General features: G+C 37.7%; 1 protein-coding gene and 1 pseudogene across 4 annotated transcripts; both read right to left on the bottom strand.

The window, feature by feature from the left end:
* Positions 1–789: 789 nt before the first annotated feature.
* LOC148867164 (THO complex subunit 5B pseudogene) lies at positions 790–3,408 on the bottom strand (annotated as a pseudogene).
* A 143-nt stretch (positions 3,409–3,551) lies between these two features.
* LCB1 (long-chain base1) lies at positions 3,552–22,734 on the bottom strand. Of its 4 annotated transcripts, none has more exons than XR_016109720.1 (14): positions 22,435–22,734; positions 22,238–22,276; positions 18,877–19,218; positions 18,687–18,781; positions 8,391–8,482; positions 8,058–8,151; positions 7,898–7,970; positions 7,632–7,764; positions 6,844–7,018; positions 5,074–5,214; positions 4,906–5,001; positions 4,568–4,785; positions 4,097–4,256; positions 3,552–3,992 (listed from the first exon to the last, which is right to left on the bottom strand). XR_016109720.1 is itself a non-coding variant. In XM_088977044.1 (14 exons), the coding sequence occupies exons 3-14, from the start codon at positions 18,971–18,973 to the stop codon at positions 3,816–3,818; spliced, it is 1,443 nt and encodes a 480-aa protein (XP_088833170.1). In that variant the 5' UTR covers positions 18,974–19,218; positions 22,238–22,276; positions 22,435–22,734; the 3' UTR covers positions 3,552–3,815. The 4 variants fall into 4 exon arrangements, 3 of the variants coding, with proteins under 3 accessions (XP_088833170.1, XP_088833172.1, XP_088833173.1); XM_088977044.1 differs by having other exon boundaries at positions 4,097–4,224; positions 4,644–4,785; XM_088977046.1 differs by having other exon boundaries at positions 4,097–4,224; positions 4,644–4,785; positions 18,877–19,137.
* Positions 22,735–24,560: the final 1,826 nt, after the last annotated feature.

Here is a 24,560-nt window from a genome sequence, read left to right as displayed (position 1 = left end):
CATCGATTGATTGACACCCATTCTCTTTTTATGTTAATAGACCTGGCAATCCAATCCAGTCTAATATAAATTTATTACAAATGGATGAGGCCCAATCCAATCCAATAAACACTTTGGACCATTAAGTCTGGACTAATCACATTCAATGTCTTATTGGTACCTCCAATCTGTTCAAATTGATTTTGATTCAGACATGTCCAAACCCAAACCTGGTCCATTGAAACCCCTAAACCCAAAGATTAGTTACCTTTTGCAAGCCAAACATATTAATAGCAGAGTGCGAGGGTTCATTTTAACTGGAAGCTTGGAACTCATCTGTATTTCAGTATTTCAGTTTTTCTGGGCATGAGCTAGAGTCTATTATGGGCTCGGGAATAGGATTGCATCACGGGTCGGTCCACGGGGAAAAGCTCCTGTTTTCCCTTGTCCCTCCCCTTCCTAGTTGAACCTATCTTGGCATCCTAGAGGGTGATTTGTCCAAGAGATCACCAAACTCTCATTTTACTCTCTTTCTTTATTGGAAATTTGATATCCTCATTCAATAATGGGGTCTCCTTAAATAGGAGATTACAAGAATCCTAATCAAAGGGAATCTATTTGCTGAATAGGGAGACTTCCAGTTCTATCTTGCTAAGGATAAGATAAGTTAATCCTAATCTGATAAGCTACTAACAAGATAAGCTAATCCTAATCTGATAAGATACTAACAAGATAAGATAAGAGCAATAGAATAAGATAAGAACAGGCAAGAATATCTAATCTAATCTAGATAAAGCTGTTGTTGCCGAACTGGGTAGGATGAGAATCATTGAATCACTACTGCTGCTGGCGGTGGGTCAAGTGCCTGTTATTGTCGGTGGCAACGATATGTCTTCCCGATGAATGCGTCCATAACATTACTCCCCTCCTGGACTACGAGCTTGTCCTCAAGCTCAAACTCTGGATATGTGGCATGGAACTCTGCCAATGGGAGCCATGTGGTTTCAGCCAATGATAAATTACACCATTCTACCAAGACTTCAACAGCAACACCAACAAAGAGCTTAGCTAACTGATGGGGAAGCTCAGTACTAGTATCATCAGGAAACAAGTTGCATAAAATGTTGTTCTGAGGTCCTTCTTGAGAGCCATCAATCCCAACACATACAACATTCAACTTCAATAACTATTCAAACCTCAGAGTAACCAGTTTTGCAGGCTTGGGATTTGAAACCTCATCATCATGTATATGAAGGATGATTTTAAGAGGATGAGATCGATAAATTCTTGATTGGTCAAGGTTCTCTTTTCCAGTAACCTTCTTTGATCGCTTTCTCCTTCTTTGGCCCTCCTCTTCCTCATCAGACACATCATCCTCCAACTTATTCATTTTTGTATCTGTAGAAACACCATTGTCCTTAATTGCTTGCTGGTGGGCAAAGGCTTGAGCATCCTTCATGCTTCCTATAATTTCCAATTCAATACTCTCCCCAAATGCCTCCTTCTAAGCCAACAATTGTGAGTAAATCACATAGAGTGGAGGTGGCAGTAATTTTGCTAAATTATGCTGCTTTAATTTTTTTGTATGTAGAACCCCTAATTGGTGTTGGACAAGCAAGGATGCTTTCTTCAAAGATTTCAATAGACTTGAAAGGAACTTCTTTCGGTGTGCAATGGTCTCCATAAGGCTTTTCTTGTGTTGCTCCAGTTTCTCATGAAGTTTGTAGAGTTCTTTTCGCCGGAAAAGCTCAAAATTAAGCCCCCTTAGCATCAGGTCATGTGCACTGTCTTTTGATAGTACAGATCCTTTAATATCTTGAGGGGCTGAACTGAAAAACTATTCCTCAGGCATAAGTTCAATATCCAGATACTTTGACTTGAAATCTTTGTGCACCTTTATGGCTTTCACAAATTGAATTTTTTTCATACATCAAATTGTGGAGCTGCAATGTAGTGAAATCTATTGGTGCCTTAGAACGTTATGTTTCTGCTTTAACACGATCCTCTTCTAGCAATATAGAACAATTTACCTTATCCCGGTCACCTGTCCATTGATTCCAAAAAAATTGCTCCCAACGATACAGTCAGCCTAAGGGGTCTCCGTTGCCGTTGTACGACGAGGATTCCAGATTGCTGTACTTGGGGATGACTACGGCTACCGGGGCGACGACCTGCTGTTCGCCGGACGACTCCATCAAGTCTGGTCGGCGGCTGTTTGTGGTTACAGCCCCATCTAGATTCCTCTCCTTGTTAGAGAAATACGATTCCAACAAGCGTCGTAACTCCCAGACATCATCTTTGACCTCACGAATCTCCACATTGGTTTCCACAAGCCTATGCTCCAGTTCGTGGACCCTGGATGATAGCTGCTCCAGATCTCCCATGACGGTTGGCTTTGATACCAAGTTGTTATGGGCCCGGGAATAGGATCACGTCACGGGTCGATCCACGGGGAAAAGCTCATGTTTTCCCTTGTTCCTCCCCTTCCTAGCTGAACCTATCTTGGCGTCTTAGAGGGTGATTTGTCCAAGAGATCACCGAACTCTCCTTTTACTCTCTTTCTTGACTAGAAATTTAATATCTTCATTCAATAATGGGGTCTCGTTAAATAAGAGATTACAAGAGTCCTAATCAAAGGGAATCTCCTTGCTGAATAGGAAGACTTTCAGTTCTATCTTGCTAAGGATAAGATAAGTTAATCCTAATCCGATAAGCTACTAACAAGATAAACTAATCCTAATCTGATAAGCTATTAACAAAATAAGATAAGAGCAATAGAATAAGATAACAACAATAAGATAAGAACAAGCAAGAAGATCTAATCTAATCTAGATAAGGTTGTTGTTGCCGAACTGGGTAGGATGAGAATCATTGAATCATTGCTGCTGCTGGTGGTGGATCAGGTGCCTGTTGCTGCCGGTGGCGACGGTATGTCTTCCTGAGAAGTGCATCAGAAACCGACAACCCTTGGCAACTGGTTCCCGTACTAAAGAGATGGATTGAGTGGATCCGAGGTACAATAAGAGAGGGTAAAGAGATACAAAGGAGATAGAGGTTGATGAAGTCATGAAACATGAAACAATAGGCACAATTAACAGTGCCAGCGACTTCCAACAAAAAAAAAAAGAAGTGCCAGCGACTCGGTGAGTTCAAACACAAACAATTTGACGTGCAGACTACGAGATGATCTGTCGGGTGATACACTCGTACCAAATGGTTGACACAATCTAGTCTAGTTGGAACATCACTAGCTGGCAATCAGATCTGCTGCCCGCAGAGAGCGCCCATCCCCTCCGTGCACTGAAAACAACTCTTGAGGAGCATAAGCATAGTCAGTGACATCATCTCTGCAAGAGGAAGAGGTTGTACCTGTACGTCCTGTAACCTGATGCTGATGGAATTCCGGCCAAAGAAGAGAGTGAATGCCATGAGACAGATGTAATACACTGATAAACCCTGCAGGAATTCCGACGGAAGAAAGTGGTACGACGATGGATGGAGATGAGAGTTATTGCAGGTTTAAACAATTGTGTCTTGGACATTACATGAACGTCCAACGAGCTCTAACTATATGGTCTATAAATGTATTTAAATCATTTGGAGTCTCCCAAAAGCCCATCCTCCGTCAATAAATTATAAAACAACTCTAATTTCATGAAACCATACTCAACTCTATTTACAAGAGAAATTTTGACATCAAAAGCTACCAAAAAACAGAATAAAAAAAAAAGTGTCTAATCGAACTAAATATCTGCCGGATTTCTTTCACTTTCTCCTAGTAACCACCGTTTATGGAGGGTAATTGCTGGTACAACAAACAATTAAACGAGTACTTATTAACTGTAGCCTGACAGCACCGCTGCCGCAGCTCTCTTCAATGACTCGGATGCCTTGAGCAGATCCTCCTCTGAGTGACCAGCTGATACGAACAATCTGATGCCCGCAGGAAGCCTGCACTTATCAAGTGTCGACCTTTTGGAAGCCACTACGAACACCGAGTCTTCTCTCAACATCTGCAAATGAAAGGCTTTCAGGGGAAGAGAATAATAACATGATGTGGAATTATTCAAGTGTAAAAGTAAAACATATGGCTTCCCAACTCCCATTTTTCACTTACACGATCCGCAATATCTTCAAGCAGTTGCAAATCATTCTTGAAGGAACCAGTTGACTTCTTTAGTTTGAGAAACACAAGGGGCGACAATGGATTACTAGCAATTGAAAGACCCTGTATTCCTGATAGGCCTGCAATTGTCGAGATACAGAACCACAGAGTACTGAGAATTATGAATGGTTAACAAACAGAATAACATTGCAGCAACATCAGCGAAAGGGTGCCCCAAGCATCTGTTATATTATTAATTATAGTATTATCAACAAGATCTCCCTGTACTCTGTACTCCGTACTCTGAAGAGTAGTTCAAATGAATTTGAAAGGAAATAGAAAAAGCCTTGGCAAATAATAGCAAAGCCAAATATTATGGCTTTGATTGGGCATTCAGTAGTGCATTAAGAAAAAGATGTACCAAATGAACAGATGAAACTAATACCCTAATGATGAGACTGAATAGTAAGTTCACAAGGATACATGACCATGGAATTTCAAGGCCCTTCAAAACACAGCATAACTTAGCAACCACATCTCACAAACAACAAGAACAAACCTCTCCATAATATGGCAATGTTCTCCTTCAGCCTTGTAATCAGATCAGGATTTTCCTCCAAGAGGTCGATAGCAGTAATTGCAGCACTTGCAAGATAAGGAGGCAAAGATGCAGAGAAAACGTATCCAGAGCCACTGAGACGCTGACAAAGAGAAGAAAAAATACAATAAAAATCCCCAGGATGGCACTTGGGAAAAAAAATTGTTGACAAAAATCAGCTTCTAACATATTGAAAGGCGTTATCCAGCTAGCATGTTCATACTTGGTGATCAGCAACTCTAACACTTCCAGTGCAGAATCCTCCCTCTGTAGCTAATGCATTCCCCATTGCAGCAGTAATAATATCAATTTTCTCAACCTGAATTGATGCAAAACCTTAAGAAACATGAACAGAAATAAGTGAGCAGTTAAACTAAAGGAGTCCACATACCGGAACCCCACAATGTTCGGTGAGACCTCTTCCAGAAGCCCCAAGCACACCAAATGAATTGGTTTCATCCAACAAAACTCGAAAGTGATACTTCTCCTTCAACCTAATGATCACATCCAGGGGAACTATTTGGCCAGAATTCTGCAATTATCAGAACATTAATGTCAGTAGCTCACAGGCAATATTTAACAGAAGAAATAATTAAACATTATATAACTGAAATATAGCTCAAGATGCAATAGATTCTTTAATCCAATTAGATTGCATGGAGAACCAAATAGAATTTCCATTGGAAATCAGCAAAACTCAAAAGCTAATAAAAGATTCTTTAAAAGACAGTTAAAATTATAAAATTATTTTTTGTAGGGATTGGGAATTTAAGATCCCAATATGGACTTATTTGGGTTTCCCTCGAGGGGCTTGGTAGAAAGGCAGCTCATAGAATCAGGCATGTATAATGTTTAACATCACATTAGCTATTTAAAATAATTCAATTGGGAAAAGAATAAAGGGATTGAGAGTTTTACATGCTTGAATATGTTTTATATGTTATGTTTGATTTTATTTTTAAGTTTTCATTTTAAATATGTTTGGCATGTTATGTTTATGTAATTTTAATTTGAGATAATACGTTTTTCTAAAGCATTTATTTTAAAACTTAAGTTTACATTTTCAATTAATATTGTGTTTACTTTTTTAAATTTTTTTCGAATTTTTGGCATTTTTTCCACATTTTGCACCTTTCTTCAAAAAGGTGCAAAATCATTTTTGACAGTACTTTAGCCCATTGACCCTCTGAGAAGTGAAAAAACAAAATTTAAATCTACAGTAATCAACCCAATTAATAAGACAAGCAAAAATTATGAAGTTGAAGGTTTTTTAATATCTTACATGAGTAAGAGTTTTTTATCTACTGATTGAATTACTCAACATGTCTAGGCACACTCTAAACAGCAGTTAAGGTGACTTTGGGCCCCACTTCTGGTTCTCACCAATTTTTCTCCCATGAGCCTATTGCAAGATGGAATGAAGCTAGAACACTTTATCAGGCTCTTTCTTCCTTTCAAATCTATTAACTTATTATTTTAGATTCCCCATTTTCTAGACAAGTCAACCCTGTATATGGAAGAAAGCTGTTTCCATTCCCTCTTAACCACCTGAATCCAAACTTTACCAAGCATGCAGGCCAAGTTTAATAACCCTTTCACACCATTTCAACCCTTACTTTTATTAAATTCCACCTTGGTTCAACATTTCAGCACAATTCATTAGCTGTGTATATTTTGATCTTAAAAACCCACCTCAAATGTTTCAACCAAAATCTTGCCCTAAATTCCCAAACCTTTGAGCCTAGGTCCTGGCTGTGGTTTCATGTACATAGACTCACTAACTTGATATCCTAATTACATGAAATTATTACTCAAACTTCAGCGTCACAACACAAAACTGCGAAGTACTACTAATTCAGAGCACTGGAAATTTCAAGAAAAGGTATTCCTACCTCATTCATAACTTACATTGCTTTATGGTTACTTAAAAACCAAGATATTTCTCTCCAGTGGTTCAAAAACTCACATCCCTAATACAGCAGGCATATCCAGGCATGCAACAATTCTTCACAGACAAATTAAATTAAAGGAGAACAAACCATCTATGTAAGAAAAAGGTGTTAAGTATTTAGTATTTACTTGTACAGAGAACATATAAAGGAGAAACTCGAAGAGGAAAATAGCACCTTAATCAAAGAATGAAATATGTAACAAAATATACCTGGTATATAGCTTCAACCACAATGTAACGCCGCACATTCTTTGCTCGTTTATTTTCACGTGTAATTTTCTCTAAGGTACTTTCCAGAGATTCCATATCATTATGCTTGAAATACACAATGGTACTTCTGGAAAGCTGTAGGCCATTTTGTATTGCCCAGTGGACACCTTCATCCCTGGAAAAGCAGCTTTGAATCAAGGCCAGGAACTTTAAATTTCAAAAATCAAACTGTTTCTTAGGTAGGAGATATAATGTCCCTAACATTCATGAGGACCTCATACAAAAAACCATACCAAGAAGAAAAGAAAAGGAGATTCCACGAGAAAATAGTTATGTTGGTTACTGAATTTTAGATCATTAACTTAGATAACCCAATACAAGAATGTTTGTTGCAAATGAAACTCAGTTACAGAAAAGAAAGCGGATACAATATTGGCCAACCACCAGGAGGAAGACCATCTTTACAAAATAAGAAAAACCTATAAACATAGACCAAGACATGATAGGACAAAGAATATAAGATTCATAGGTTTATACTATAGCTATTTCACAGCAGAAGAGCAGGTTTCTCTTTTCCTTTTATTGATTCACAATCAAAAAAAACAAACTGTACTAAGATGCAAAACTGAGTCTGATGGTCATTATGGTGCCCCAGACTACAAAAAAAAAAAAATGCATTATTTATCACAGATTGTTGGCATCCCCATAAAACATGTCATTGCCAAAATACTTATTTATAAGCCATTTTCACAGAGAAACTATTAAATGACAGATGAAACTGTACTTACACAACAATTATGTCTCCCTTTTTACAGAAGGCGGGAATAGCACTGAACATGGTAGAAATTCCATAAGAATAGAGGATTGAATCAGGAGTTCCCAAAAATTTTGCAATCCTAGTTTCGCAATCAAGATGAACATCTGGATTGGGCACAATTTATTAGGAGTGTGGTTGATAATGATATCAACTCTTATGATATAGTTCTGTAAAGACCAACCATCATAGAGAAACTTGCCAGGAACATATATCAATGATTAAGAAATATTGTCTTACCAATTGTTCCATAGAAATTACGAGGACCACAAGAACCAACACCATATTTCTCAAGTGCTCCAGTACACGATTCCTGGAATTTAAATGAACTATAAATGCTTTACTCAAGTGAAAACAAAAAGGAAATCTAAGCAAAACAACAAGAATAAGTTTTCCTCACAAGTAACTTTTTGTGTCCTACTAGCCCAAGGTAGTTCGCTGCAGAAAAATTCACAACTTCCTTGCCATTGACTACTGTATGAGGCTGTGCAGCACTGCAAGAAATAGCAAGTCATGAGCAGGAATACATAACATGAGTTGGTGTCCAACTACACATGGAAGTTGGTTTAATGTTGGCATAATATCACAAGATCAGTTAATGGTCTATAACTGCAAATTGGAATAAGAAATCAAAAATCATAATTTTTCCGGAATCAATGAACTATAACTGCAAATTGGAACAACGAACATAGAATGCATGCAGAAAAACAGAAAAATAACTACTCAGACTCACCTTTCCAGTATTGGTGGTTCATATTTCATTTCTTCAGTAATAGAAGGAATAAGAGGTTCTGGAACCCACTCTTCACAAAGTTCATCTATTTCCTACAGAACCCACAACCACAAGCCCTTTTCACCAATTGTTGAAAAGAAATCTAAAACTTTTTAAGAACCTAATAAATAAAGATGTTACATCCAACACAAATTTTAGCATAAACAATATGAAAAAAAGAAAGAGACTAGAAAATTCCAAAAAGAAAAAGAATAACAAGAAAAAAATCCACGTAATCAGATAGATAAATACACTTTGATCGATAAATAAATGAACAAAAAAAATAGCTACCAGACATAAGAAGCAGAAAAATAGAGGTACATCAATTTGTTCTTTGTTCTCCAACACAAACATAAAGGGTCATTACCCAATGATGGTCCAGACTATTCAGATGTAGCCTTGGGAGGGATAGACTGGATATGGACTGAACCTTTGGCAGATTTTTTGCACAAAGCGGCCACTCCCATTCTTGAACCCACATTCTCAGGTCATTCCAAGATTATCTCATTGCACCATGCAATGTCCCATCCCAGCACAAATATATATAAATGATAGATTTGTAAAAGGCTAATTTAGAAATTTATAAAGCTCTCTGATTCAATACTGACATTTGACAACAAAAAAAAAAAGAAAAACAAGTTAGGCAACAATAAGTCAAAGTTGTGTCACTACATATTTCTTTTATCAGATCAGAAAAAATTTTTGTGCAAATACTAGGTTCAGTATACATTTAGAGGTTTTTTTATAGGAAATGGTAACTTTCATTAAGCTTGAAAATAAGAAACTACAACTGTCACCTTCCAAAATAAGGAGATCCCTCAATCCTTCATTACATAATCAATTTACAAGCATGCCCAAAATAAAGTATCCCTATTAACCCCTTTATTTGCTAAAGCATCAGCCGAACCATTTGCTGACCTCCTAGTCCAATTAAACTCTGCCCCAAGCTCCCTTGTCAGGTTCATTATTTCCCTTACATGTCTAAGGGACCAAGTGCCCAAATCATTTGTTTGCATCCAACCTAATGACCTATGACCAATTTTGAATCGCCCTCCACTTCTAACTTTTGAAATCCCAACTGTTTAGCCAGTCTGAGCCCTTGAAGGAGCACCATTACTTCTGCTCTTAGTGAATCACCGACCCCTATTGGGCTAGAGAAAAGGACCAAGACTCGTCCTTCCACATCTCAAAAAACACCCCCAATGCCAGAGAGACTAGGGTTGCCTATAGAGCTGCCATCAAAATTCAATTTCACGCTATGCTGTAAAGGAGGGGACCAATCCTCTTCAATGGTAGGAGAACTGGAGGAACCCGCTACTGTGTTCCATCCTCTAAGCAAGTCATCTACAGAAAAATCCTTGAAGAGATCCATAGTTTTCAACCAATGTATAGCCTCGATGGTGATCCCTTCTATAAGTTCAAGTTATGTTTTTTCTTGCCCTTGGAAAATCCTGTTAGAGGATGGAGATCCCTTCTATACATTTAGTGAGGTTTAATGAAACAGAAACACTTATAAAATGAATAGCATGGAAGTGCTTAAAATTGTATAGGGGTTTTTCTGTTTTAATCACGATACAGTCCCCCAGCTTATAGGAGCCAGTTTCTTTCTTTTCTCTTGCATCCTTTTCTTCTCCTTACCATCCCAATGAAAAAAATGCTCAAAAATTAAGATGATAATAATTATGATTAGGTAAAAGGCATTCAACAAAACCCAATGAGAAAATGCTCAAAGTTTGTTAACTGGCAAGGTGGCACCCTTAATACACTTTCCCATAAGAGAAAAAAAGTATATCCAATTTTGAAAAAGTAGATGTTCAAGACTGCTATCAGCCTTGAACCCTAATAGATTTCATGTTCGAAAATAGGAGAAAAGGTATAGAGGAGAGAGGAGAAAGAGCAGAGAGAGAGCAATAGAACACAAGAATTGAAAGGAAGGACATAATCTAAATGTTCTGCCGCCACCACTTCTATTTAGTATTTATAGGTTATGCTACTTACATGGAAAGGACAGATCTGTCCTTAGTATTTACATAACAAATAGAACAAAATAAAGCTGAAATAAATAATAACTGAAATAACAGATTGACCACCAGCTAACCCTAGGATGTCTAGAACACATTCTACCCTACGAACACAGTGGGACCATATCTGTGGGGCCCACATCAGTGTTCTCTACACTCCCCCTCAAGTTGGGAATAAATGTTTATCATTCCCAACTTGGATAGATCCGCCTCTAACTTCTTCCTTGGTACAGCTTTGGTGAGGATATCTACGAGCTGCATGTTGGACGTGATGTACGGGAGACACACTTCTTGTGATGAGACCCTCTCTCGTACAAAATGCCAATCAACTTCAATATGTTTAGTTTTGTCATGCTGCACAGGGTTGTGTGCTATATTAATAGCCGCTTGATTATCACAATGCAGCATCAGGGGGCTTCTCATACTCAATACCCAATTCCTCAAGTAGTGATCTCAGCCATAGGATTTCAACCACTCCGTTAGCCATTTACCTGTATTCAGCTTCAGCACTGGATCGGGAGACAACACTCTGTTTTTTACTCCTCCAAGAGACAAGGTTACCTCCCACAAGGACACAATATCCAAAGGTAGACCTTCTGTCATCAACACTCCCAGCCCAATCGACATCTATATAGACCTCCACCTTCATGTGATTATTGTTCTTGAACAGTATACCTTTACCCAGGCATCTCTTCAAGTATGCTAATATTCTTTCTACTGCAAGAAGATGTGTGGTCCTAGGAGAATGCATGTACTGGCTGACAACACTAACTGCATAACTGATATCTGGCCGAGTGAGGCAGAGATATAGTAGTTTTCCCACTAATCGTTGGAACATAACCTTATCTTCAAGAGGCTCCCCACTCTCTGCACTAATCCTGTGGTTCTATTCAATGGGTGTATCCACAGGCTTGACTCCTAACTTTCCAGCTTCCGCCAACAGATCTAAGACATATTTCCTCTGAGAGACAAATATCCCCTGTTTAGATCTAGCAACCTCAATACCCAAAAAATACCGAAGTGTACCAAGATCTTTCACCTCAAACTCTTGATGAATGAGCTGTTTGAGGGACTCAATCTCATGGCTATCATTTCCTGTCACCACAATATCATCAGCGTATACTGCAAGTAGTGTCAGAGAAGACTCCACCCTCTTGATGAATAGGGAATGATTTGACTGGACCTGCACATAACCGAACTTCCCAAAGGCTAGTCTGAATCTATCGAACCAAGCTCTAGGTGATTGCTTCAAACCGTACAATACCTTATTGAGCTGGCAGACCTTCTTACCTGTCTCTATATCATAGAATCCAGGAGGCAACCGCATGTAAACCTCTTCCTGCAGGTCTCTATTCAGAAAAGCATTTTTAACGTCCATTTGGTACAAAGGCCAAGTGTGGCTTGCTGCAAGAGATAATAGAATTCGAATGGTGGTCATCTTGGCTACCGGGCAAAGGTCTCCAAGTAATCTATACCATAAGTTTTGGTGAACCCTTTTGCAACTAGTTGAGCTTTATACCTCTCAATGGAGCTGTCTACATTGTGCTTCACAGTAAATACCCATCTGCAACCAACTGGTTTCTTTCCTTTGGGCAAATCAACTAGCTCCCAGGTGTTATTTTTTAACAGGGCATCCATTTCAACCTGCATTGCATTTTTCCACTCCGGGACAAATAGGGCTTCTTGCACTGTTCTTGGAATAGGGACATTGGCAACGGAAGTGAGATAGGACCTGTAGGTGGGAGGTAGGCGATCATAGGATAAAAACTAGGAAATACAATGGGTTGTAGATGTGATACAATGTCGTTTCCCCTTACGGATGGCAATGGGAAGGTCAAGGTCATCTGGAGGAGGTGAAGTGGCAATAGTAGAAGAAGTCTTTGTGGGCCCTGGGACTGTAATACCTAGACTTGGAGCCGCAAAAGAGATTGGAGCTGGCATGGACTATTGATGACCGGGATCAACCTGTCTGCATCGCCTGTGATAGACCCTCAACTCTTGATCCCTCTGACCACCCTCACTATGGTAGCGCTCATCACCCAATGGAATAGGTAAGGGAACAGCCCCAAAAGTATGAACCCGACTCGCACTACTCTCCCCCTAAAGAAAGTGACCCAAATCCCAACTTGCACTGCTCTCCCCCTGAGGAGAAACCCGAGAATAATAGGGTGTCTCAAAGAAAGTGACACCCATGGAGACAAATCTTTTCCCTAAGACAGGATCATAGCAGCAATAACTCTTTTGAGTTTGTGCATAACCAAGAAAAATGCATTTGGAGGCTTTTGGTTCGAACTTTGAGTGATGGGGTCCAAGAAGCTAAACAAAACAGGTACAACCAAATGTTTTAAGGGGAACAGTGAACAACTCCTCATCTAGGTATAGAAGGGAAAAAGGAGATGGCATATCAAGAACCTGGGAAGGAACCCGATTAATAAGATATACCACCGTGAGGATAGCATCACCCCAGAAGCGAATAGGACATTGGAGGTAAACATAATACTTCTAGCCACCTCCAAGATGTAACTATTCTTCCTTTCTGCAACCCCATTCTGCTGAGGTGTATGAGGGCAAGTGCTCTGGTGGATAACCCCATGATTAAGAAGGTAAGATGCCAATAGCTTAGCAAAGTATTCCTTTGCATTATCAGATCTAAGAACTTTGTTCTTGGCATCAAACTGGGTTAGGATCATTTGGTGAAAGGTTTGAGTCTGGGCGGAAACCTCATCTCGTGAACGCATAAGATAAATCCAAGAAAACCGGGTATGGTCATCAACGAATAACAAAAAATATCTGTACCCACCCATAGAAGGGATGTGATATGGCCCCCAAACATCCGTATGCACAAGATCAAAAGGACGATTACTCCTTTTATTACTCAATGAATAAGAGCTTCTACAATGTTTAGCAAACTCACAGCTTTCACATTGCAACAGGGACAACTCAACAAACTCAAACAAATTAGGAAACAGACTCTTTAAGGACCGAAAAGACAAATGACCCAATCGGTTATGCCAAAGCATAACCGAACTCACACTCTAGGAAACAAGTGACTCCTTATCCACTAACTCTTCTCGACGAGAACTCTCCCCGAGTAGATAGATCACATTCGTCTCACAGCCAGTCCCAATCACCTTCTTCGTCTTCAGGTCCTGAAAAACACACTGGTCAGGGAAGAAAGTTACTAAGCAGTTCATGTGTTTGGTAATACTATTGACTGAAAAAATGTTAGTATCAAGCTTAGGAACATGTAAGACAGAAGACAAGGAGATAGTATCCGATAGCTTGATGTCACCCTGGACAGAAATGGGGACAAGAGAGCCATCAGCAATAGATATTTTATCCCTACCAGAAGATAAATGATAAGTGGTAAACAATGAAGGCAAGCTAGTCATATGGTCGGATGCACCTGAATCTATTACCCAACAGGGTTCAATAGTACCTAGAGCTGAGGCATGGTAGGCTGAGGCTCGAGTACCTGAATGTGCGAAAGCAGATGTGGCAGGGGCTAATGGTGACTGCAGTAGCTAAACTGAGTAACCAACTTCCTCTTCCAACTATATAAGGGCAGCCCGAACTACAGCTAAGGTCTCTAAGAATGTGCCTCTTGTGCCAGACTAGGATGCTGAATCAGTATTTACGGCCACATGAGCATTACCCTTCTTGCTTCTCAACTTTGCCGGGACCAAATGAGGATGCAGCTTCCAACATGTTTCTTTTGTGTGTTTGGGATTCTTACAATGCTCACATACCACATAACTATTGTTCCCAAGCTTGATTTTTAAACTCCATTTCGGTCAAGAACCAGTAGTCTCAAAATTAGGGTTACTACAGTCAAAGAACAGCACTTGGACTATCAATCACAACCAAAAATCAGTATAAAACCAATCTGTATTCACGATATATGTGCATGAAATAGGTATAGCCGATGATCTAAAACCAACTAGCAAGCACAACAGCAACAGTCCGTACAGTTCTCATCCCTTAAGAGAGTTCGAAAACCCAAAAAAAAATCTGAAAACAGCTTGGAAGCAGGTCTTATATGCTTAGCAGAATTAGGGTTTTAATCAGTCCTTAAAGAAAACATTTCAGCAGCACATTCTAACCAGTACCGTACTAATAGACTTGCAGTAGGGTTAATATGAAACCCTAAAAGCTGATCAATGCTGAAAAAAACTTGAGGAGAGCTCCAGGTAAATCGCAAGGTTTAGCCTAACATTAGGGCTTGCCGCAAGCTTATTAGGGTTTGCCTCAAGATCACTTTCAAACCCTAGAGTAGGAGAAAAGAACCTTAAGGCAGTTCGGCCCAACAGGAGGGTTTGTTGTAAAACCCTAGAGAATAGAAAGGAGAAAACCCTAAAATGGTTTGGCCGCCCTTTCCAGATAGGTCCAACCTATCCTCTCTAATAGTACTTCTCTTAAAAAATAAAAAACTTACAAGAAAAAGTTGTTCGCTGCCTTCCAAGGTTACCCGAACCCTAGCCTTCTCTGATTCTTCCTAATCACCAACACTCTGCAACCGTGACAAGTCTTCAACAGCTGCTAAACCCTCTGGCGATCTCCAAGAATCAGCCCACGAACTCCACTTTCTCAGCTTCCAGCCCTAGGAAATTCTCATGTGGTCGGCTGGACTAGACTCACATGAGAAACCCTAACCTTGCTCTAATACCAAGTAGATGTTCAAGACTGCTATAAGCCTTGAACCCTAATAGATTTCAGGTTCGAAAATAGGAGAAAAGGTATAGAGAGAGGAGAAAGAGTAGAGAGAGAGCAGTAGAACACAAGAATTGAAAGGAATAACAGAATCTAAATATTCTGCTGCCACCACTTCTATTTAGTATTTATAGGTTATGCTAATTACATGGAAAGGACAGATCTGCCCTTAGTATTTACATAACAAATAGAACAAAATAAAGCTGAAATAAATAATAACTGAAATAACAGATTGACCACCAGCTAACCCTAGGATGACTAAAACACATTCTACCCTACGAACACAGTGGGACCATAGATGTGGGGCCCACATCAGTGTTCTCTACAAAAAATTATCCTTAGTTAGATACTTCAAATATTTTAGAATGATAGAATAAGAGCATTCTATCTCCTTCAGAAGGTGACAATGTCCGGTTAAATCAATCCAATAATTTGTGGAACTGTTTTATTTATTTTAAGTTTCAAAAGGAAAAAAATGATAGATGAAAGTCTTTTCTTTACTTAACCCTTAGGTATGAAACTTCTTTTAAAATAAAAGCCCTGAACGTAAACAGTCGTAAGTTTAGTTAGTCCTTGGTTGTTGTAGCTCTATTCCCTCATATTGCCAGATAAAATCTAAGAAACTAATCCCAATCATTAAAATTTATGGTTCCACATTAACTAAGAAATACCCATTAATGCACTAAATTACTAAAACAATTTAATAAATGTTTTTTCTGGAATTTGAAATTATGTTTTCATAAAAACTGGAGTCTAATAAAGCCAATACCAATTCAAATATTACCATTGTGCTTATGTGTTCTAAAAGCATGTAGACTCAATAACATCTTTATTGGAGGACAAGTGTCCCAACTCCCAACTCCCAATTGACAAAAGCAACTAGTCCACACCATAAATATACAAAGTAAATAATATCATAGTAACAGAGGAGACTTTTTTTTTTGTTATGGTTATTATAAACTGATGGGACCGACAGGTAAGATAGCATAGGCTACCTAGGGATTAGAGATAAAAGGTGTGCTTGGCACATCTTCCTTGTATATATATCTTCCATATTTTATCACAAATTAATAGAAGTGTATAGTTACCAATCAAATATATGTGTGTGTACACATGTAAAGCAAGATAAATTTACCATTCTTTTTTAATCTTACAGCTGAGGGTGGGCCTTGGTGCAATGGTTGGGTTGTTCGATTGCGACCTAGGTGACCAGGGTTTAAGTCTTGGCAACAGCCTCTCTGCATGGGGTAAGGCTGCATACATCTGTCCCTCTGCCCTTTTAATCTTACAAGCTACAGCTAGCTTTTTTTTGTGTGCATTGTTTGCTGAAGGTATCTTTAGAAAAGTGGTAAAATGGAAAAGTTATGTTGTGGAAGAAAAAGGATATCATATTCAAAGCTACACTGGACTATGGATAACATCAGATTGAAACCAAAAAGAACCATATCAAGCATAGTTGTCAAGGCAACGCCTAGGCGACAAGGTGCCCTTTGAGGCTCGCCTCGCTTAATTGCCAAGCAGTTTTGTACTATGTATTATAAAATACTTTTTTATTCTTTATTTTTTGACATTATAAGATAGGCACTATTAAACTAAAATATTCATTTTGTGTGTTTATATACTAATTTCTTTAAAACCTGAACCAATAAGGAAGAACTGTGATAAACCTGAGCCAATAACCAAGGGCAGAGTTTCTAGCTGCAGCATATAGAATTGAGAAGGCTAAAGAGTTGAGTATTAATAGACTGATCATTGAGGGAGACTCAAAAACTGTGATAAAATGGTTGCAGAAAGGGGAAGGGGTGACATGGCAGCTGAAGAATGAATTCTGAAGATTTAAATGGTTATCATGGGACACGACAATCCAGGTGAGATGGGTGAGGAGATCAGCCAACAGTTTGGCTGATTGCTTAGCAAAACAAGGGGTTCAAAGAACACGTGTTTTTGGGCACATTTGTAATTCTGTCTTGGGTCAGCTTCTAAAGCTGGTTTCTTTCACTTCTTGTTGTACCATAATTTTTCTAATTAATGAAATGCAAGGAAGAACTTAAAATTTTGTCTAGTCAACACATTTTCTACTACTACTACTACTACATTTTTGAATTTTCTTTTCCTTCTTTTTCTTCTCATGAATATGTTGATTTTCTATACTTTAACATGAACTCTATACTTTTCTTATGAAAAATTATGAATAATTATTAAGGAAATATGGTTATGGTACCTAGGGAACTACCCTAGGATCTATGTTTTCTACATAAAAAAAAAAAAAAATCCATCACCTAGGTGACTAGGAGAAAGGCACCCCCCTGTCACCTAGCCTTGCCTTGAAGCCTTGAAAACACGGATATCAAGTTTGTCACTCTATTTGCAACCAAAATTTGGAGTATCAAAACTTAATTTAGTTTTAATGACATTAAAAAATTGGCTTGATTTTAGTGATGTTAAAAAGTTCATTAAATTATGAAACAAGGCCAAGATGACAAAATTTGGACATGAATTGAGCAAGTTATGGTTGAGTTACAGACAGCCAATGGATTTGTGATGGGATTTCTAGTTATGGGACTATTTGAGTTTTTCAATTAATAATGGTTTTAGGAGTTATTTTGGTGGGTATTGGTTTTAGAAATTGTTTCTATACTAGAAATTTGTCCCAAACTATCAATGAGTCTCAAACTTTTTTAAAGTTCTAGTTACTCCAAGTGTGAATTAGAGTGTGGTTAACGGTCATTAGATTTAGGAAATTAATCTATAAAAATGTTATAAATTTGAAATGGGTACAAGATCAGCCACTGGGGTATCTGCAACTCTGGCAAAACAAGGACAAAATCAGGGAAAATTTTTCAGGATCAAGTGGAATAGTGTTCTAACAGCAAGGGCACTGTGTATGTTGATACAGGTGGCCTCCGTAGCTATAACCAAAAAAAAGAAGTCTATAAAAGGTCCATATTATTGCTCTAAAAGAGGAGGAAAATGAAACAGAATTTTGCGTTTGGCTTAGATTTCATTGATGTTGAGGCTAAGTTTCCTTGATGGTGATGATTCCTTCAAGAAACTGTCAGGTGTTGATTCCTACGTTATTTTTATTCTTGTTTTCTTATTTTGTAGGTCCATCATGCATCAAGTTAAGATTTGGATAAGGAGAAAAATAAATTGATGATACAAGAAAAATTAGCATGATTCAAAGATGATAATAAGCTATGATACTCAGATACATGTATGTTGTTGTTATATTGTTTTGGGGACTTGGATTTTTAGTATAAATTCCATGTCTTAACTGGATTGAGATACGTCAATCCAATCCATAGGGGAACTAAACCATTTTGGTCAGTGATGAGTGTCACAGCCAAGACATCAATATTTCTGCCAACGTATGACACAGGGAAACTGAATTGGTGATGAAAATGGTGATGATAACAATAATAGATAAATAATTAGCTAGGAAGCAATCAAACAGACAAAACCCTACCTATTGTGGCCATAAAATTAGTAAATCACAAGTCAAGACATAAATAGTTGTTTCACCAACCTTCTCTGTCAGAGGCCGTTTAGGAGGCTTGTAACTCTTCTGCAACAGGAGGAAAACTATAACTATCACAAGAAGAGCTTCCACAACCAGATGCCCTTCAACCAGAGGGTAGAACAAAGTCAACACGTGGAACAATTAAAAGTAAAATGATCAGATGAATACTTTCAGGTGAAAAGATATGGAAACCTACCACCAATATGAACACCAAAAACAACAGCCCGAGAAGGAGGAGCATCAAATGCCCAATCTAATGATATGTTCATTATATTTAGAAAAGAAAGCGCCATTGCTTCCAACTTAATGTGATAACAGGCAAATTTTCAGCCTTAAATCATACAGAGAATACGTTGCAGATCTGGTGAACAGATGAAGATCAATATGCTCCAAACACCCACTCTCGGGGGAACCGAAAGTGTCTGACTACGCAATTATAGCTGCTTCAGAATATATCCTGCTAGCATGTCCAAAATCAGTTGAATTTGAGATTCAGCTGGTAGGCATTGCAATCAGCATGCAATTTTTGCTCAATAGCCTATTCATTCAACAGCAGAAATGAATATAAAGAATGTCAATGAATAAGAATTAAACACGTATAAATGGATAAGAAAACCGATATTATGTCAAGAACCTAAGAATATGAATATCAATGTATCACTTTGCATGAAATTTCATATGAAATTATTCATGCATATAATCTATCAATTTGTAACTCCTAGATACAGCACATTTTGGACTTCAGGCAGGAAGTCACTAGGTTGGGTAACCTAGGAAAAAAGGCAGACACCCAGATCACATTTTTTGAGACAAGGTAAGGTAAAAATTATATTTTTTTGATATATGTAAGATAAAAATTATACAAAGAAAACAAAACATGTGCAACAAGATGATGTACACAGGGACTGATCAAAAAACTGCCCTAGCAGCATTATATCCCCCACCCTGCTTTACAAATAAATTTTCATAAATAAAAACTACTGGACAGTTAATAAACTTAAAAGAAAACGAAACTTTCCAGTTATGCTTCTGATTTTGTTTTATTTTTTACACTTACACTCGAAAGAAAACAAAACTTTCCAGTTATGCTTCTGATTTTTTATTTTTTTACACTTACACTCAAATGTTTTGGGGTTTCCAAAAAAGGGTTTTTTTTATCAGCAACACAAATTTGACTCATTAGAATAAAAAAGCATATACAACAAGAAGTTGTGGGCAAAAATAAACAAAAATCCCAAAAGAGATTATCCCACTAATTACAAAACAGCCCAGAACATAGATTGTCTTCAAACTAATTGTTTAGCTAGAGCATCAGCCAAGCTGTTAGCTTATCTCCTAATCCATCTTATTTGAATCAACATGTCTTTAGATGTCTGCTTGAAGTGCCTGAACTCATTCTTTAGCTTCCATCTTATTCCTTCCGCCTTCTTCAGACAATTCACAACAATTTTTTAATTCCCTTCAATAATCAGCCTGTAAATCCCCATTTCTTTAGTTTTTCCCACTCCATACACTGCTGCCATCAGTTCCAATCTCACCACATCACCATGCAGAACAGGACCTGAGTACATGGATAGAATATGTCCATTCTCTTCCCTTATTATCCCACCAATACCTGATGGGACAGGATTTCCCAAACAGCTGCCATCAAAATTTAATTTCTTCCACCCAGCAGCTGGAGGAAACCAGATCTCATTGACTCGAGGTCTTCTAGATGCAGTATTAGCAATTGTTCCCCATTATCTGAAGAAATCTTCTATCTTAAAATCAGCAAAGAAAGGGGGTTTGTGCATATAATTTTTGAAAACAGCTAACAACTATGATTTTTTTATAAGTCAACTATGAATTTTGGCCTATATGTTTTCTAGGTCTTTTTTATCCTGATATTTTAGAATCTACTTGCTATCCTTTTATTTCCAGAAGGACCAGAACAGGAACAGAGGTGCTATAAACTGACTAATAACCATCTTCCAGTGTGCTATCAAAATTGACATGTTATTCATGGTGACTCAATAAATTAGGCCTTTATCTTCATTGATGGAATGCCATGGATTACCTCCATAAGACATCTAGTGGACATATCCCAGGAAAAATTTCTATAGACTCATATCTCCATATGAATCTTAAGCTAAAAAAGCCTTCCTTAGCAGGCTAGACTCCAAGGATTTCTCATATCCAGCTGTTATCAAAATCTTTTCCAAAAGTGTTTGGTTTACAATTGATCTCCACAAAATGTTCTCAGCTTGAACGTCAGCCCCTAAATGATGCCATTGCAAGGGTAAAAAACCAATCAAGTATGGGACAGCTGGACTGAATGGAGAGTTCACTTGTACTACTGGAGTCCTAGTTTCTTTCTTTTCTTTTTTTTTTTTCAATTGATTACTACTGGCAACTTTTCAATTGCAATGCAGTATGTTCATTGTATTCAACCAGAGTCCTGATTATTTTCTATAGGCTAAGTCCAAATGCTGCTCATATTATCAACCAAATTGACTGGAAAAACATACACAATGCAAAAGCTTGATAGTGTTGGGAGTCTGGCTGCTCTTAGGTTGGAATTAGGTTGCTTTATTGCACTGTGACTGAGATGTGAATTCTGTCAAATTCTGATCTGGATTAGCTTTACAGACTCCAGAGATAGGCTCCATGAATTTCCCTATTTCTACAAGCTCTTCATGGTGCTGCAGAAGGTAATTGTGAAATCCTGACTGCCTATTCTTTTGACTATAGAGAAAATAAGAGAATTTAAGTTATTATCCTCAAATCATTAAAGCACAATAGAAACTCTTTAAATGTGGAGTTGGAGTACGACGAGATTAATTGTAAAGATTCATTTTTTTAGGACAATGTTGTTAACTAAGTAATGGTTATGGTTCATTCCAAACTGTTAATCATTTATAAATGGATGGATTGAAGGATCTTCCAAAATGAACCAACAGTGTTCGAAGATAATGTTGGTTGTATTGTGTCAGGCACCACAGGAAAATAAAAATTGAGGTTCTACTCGATCATTTAAGTTCTTGATTCTATGGGGAACGGGAGATAATATAAGGAGTCATTTTGACATAGCTGTTCTCTTCTTGTTCGTATCTAAGTTCTACACTAGAAGAAATCAAGCACAAATGCAGGAATCCTCGTTCTTAATACTGACGGCATACTGCAAAGGTATATTCGTAGTACAGGTGGTCATGGATGCTTGGCCTCTGCCACATAAGAACTCTTATAGCCAATTCATTGAATACTATGAATCAATAATTAGTTCAACAAACTAAAAACACTACAGTACGGAAAATTAAAGTTCAACGAGAAAGATAGAACGACTAAGTCCTCCAAGTTCTATATCGGAAATTATGGTGTAAAAATCCTTCTCATGTCTTTCCATGCTTCAGAAGTAATTTGTTTTAAGCCATCAAGTTTTCGTTTTTTTCTTTTTTCTTGTTCAGCGAAACTTCAAAATCAAATCATTTCACTCCAAAAATCAAGTAAACCTTAAGACAGAGGTGGATTCAATTGGAAATCTTACAACGGAACTGAGAAATCACACTAGATCAACATACCTCAAAACGAACTCTCAGATCCAAAGCCTTGAACCGAGGCTGTAAAATGAAAATAATGAACACATGCACACAGACAGCTGTATTTTAAACCCTAAAACGCAATGACAAAAAGGAAAAAAAAGAAACCCTAGATTGTTGACAAAGACGTCCACAGAAGATGAAGAAATGCAATAATAGATGGATGGAAGATAACTTACAGGGAGGTTGGACTGATGAATGAATATTGATTGGACAACAGCTAAAATAAGAGGATAAAAGAAGAACAGCTGCACATCAGCACAGCACATGCAAGAGAGGAAGGGGGAAAAACGAGAAAAATCTCCAAGTTGACGTTCAAACTCTAATTAAGCTTCATAATTAATTAATAAAATAATTTTATAAAATACGAGAAATACCAATCCCAGCTAGCAAATGGGCCAATAGGTAATAGCAATGCAAAGCGGTCAAGCCCACCATGCGTAGGGGATTTCGCGCATTTTTCGTTAGTTTTCCACGTCATCATCTAGGATTTTTTAGTGTTTTTTATCAGTCAGCCAGCGGATCGAATTGAATTCGGAATTGGATACTATCCGACTCGATTCGATAAAAAATCCGTCGTCCATCTCTTAAATTTTAGCCCCGTTTGGAGAATTGGGATCTATTCCTCACACACACCCATATCCCACTGTGTATACATCTCCCATGAAAAATAACAAATAAGATGTACAGCTGGAACATGCTGTGAGATCGGTGTGAGGAGAACCGGGCTCCCCTATTTATATTGTTATTTATGGGGAGATGTTGCTAATATACAGTGAATTGGGATCTGTTTTTCACATGGACCTCACATGCATATCTCATCATGCATTGAGAACATCTCCTGTGAATAATAATGTAATAAGTATGGGAGATGTTCCCAATATATGGTAAAATGTGCTTGTGAGGTCAGTGTGAGGCTCCCTGTGTGAGGAGCAGATTCGGTCTCATATATGGTGGGATGAGAGTGTGAGGTGCACTCTTGATAAGCAAATTCCAATTCCTTTTTAAGTACTTATTTTGAGTCAAGCCCACACAATAAGCACATATGTGCAATTGCGCATTGAGAAAAGAAAACCAAGTAAGTGCTTATTTTAGAAAATAAGTCTGTTTTGAAGCTTATTTTTAAGTGCTTATTGCATTTCTGACCCATCTTGACCTGATACATAATTTTCAAAATACATATGCTACCCGCATTTGAAAGAATACTTTTTCACCAAACACTAATAAAGAACTTATTTAGATAAACGCTTGTTATTAAGTACTTAGGCTCTATTTGGTTTGTGGGAATTGGGGTATGGAATTGGAATTGGAATGGGCTATTCCAATTCCAACTATTTGGATGAGCGAAATCAGAATCCCATTCCCATTCTTGCTGGAATGGAATTCCCCCATTTGAGGGAATTGTCATTCCCTACCCCTCCCTTGGGAATAAAATCACATTCATATTGATTTCAATTATCATTCTCATTCCTATATGAACCAAACAGACTATGGGAATAGACCATTCCAATTCTGATTTCGATTTTGAACCAAATGGATCCTTATTTATCCTATCCAATAAGCACTCCAAACAAGGACTTAATCTAATGTAACACATGAAAAACAAAGACAAAATGAAATGAAATCAAAACCGGAGAATGAGAGAGAGAGAGAGAGAGAGAGAGAGAGAGAGAGAGAAGGGCGGAGAAGAGATAATCACATCTCAAATGAACTGAACAACATGAACCTTGAAGGTTGGGTTTGAGAATTGTGGATTTCTAATCTTAGTTCGTTGTTCAATCTTTCAACCTCAAACCTTTCATCCCTATGCAAATTTTAGAATCTCCACTTACATCCAATCACCAATCAAGTGATTTAATTGATCAAAACTCTTATGGTATTATGTCTTTTTGGTATTATAGAATCATGAAAGATTGGGTTTATTAGGTTTTTTAAATGCATTTAGACATTTATGGGTAAAAATGTATTTAGATATTTTTAAATCGTAAACAAAAAGAGCAAAATCCATTAAGCCATACTATCTATACTATACATAAAAGCGTGGATGGAATGTGAAACTTTTTTTGGACTAAAATTACCTTATATTTCTTTGTTTGATAAAGGGTATAAAAGTCATTTTATTATACCTTTAATTCCAACTTTAATGGCTACTAAAATGCCCATACTTATGTATTTAGTCCATCCCTAATTGTAATGGTTGAAAATGTAACTTCAATTATTACTTTCCACATCATTTAATCCTTTCTCACTGTCTTATTAAATCTCATTTTCTCTTATTAAATCATATATTTAAGTTATTTTCACT

This window comes from Nelumbo lutea, chromosome 3, assembly GCF_056320005.1.
Source record: "Nelumbo lutea isolate HS-2025 chromosome 3, American lotus-T2T, whole genome shotgun sequence".
NCBI lineage: Eukaryota > Viridiplantae > Streptophyta > Magnoliopsida > Proteales > Nelumbonaceae > Nelumbo > Nelumbo lutea.
The sequence above is the reverse complement of the archived record's forward strand: the minus strand, read 5'-3'. Positions and strand labels throughout refer to the sequence as shown.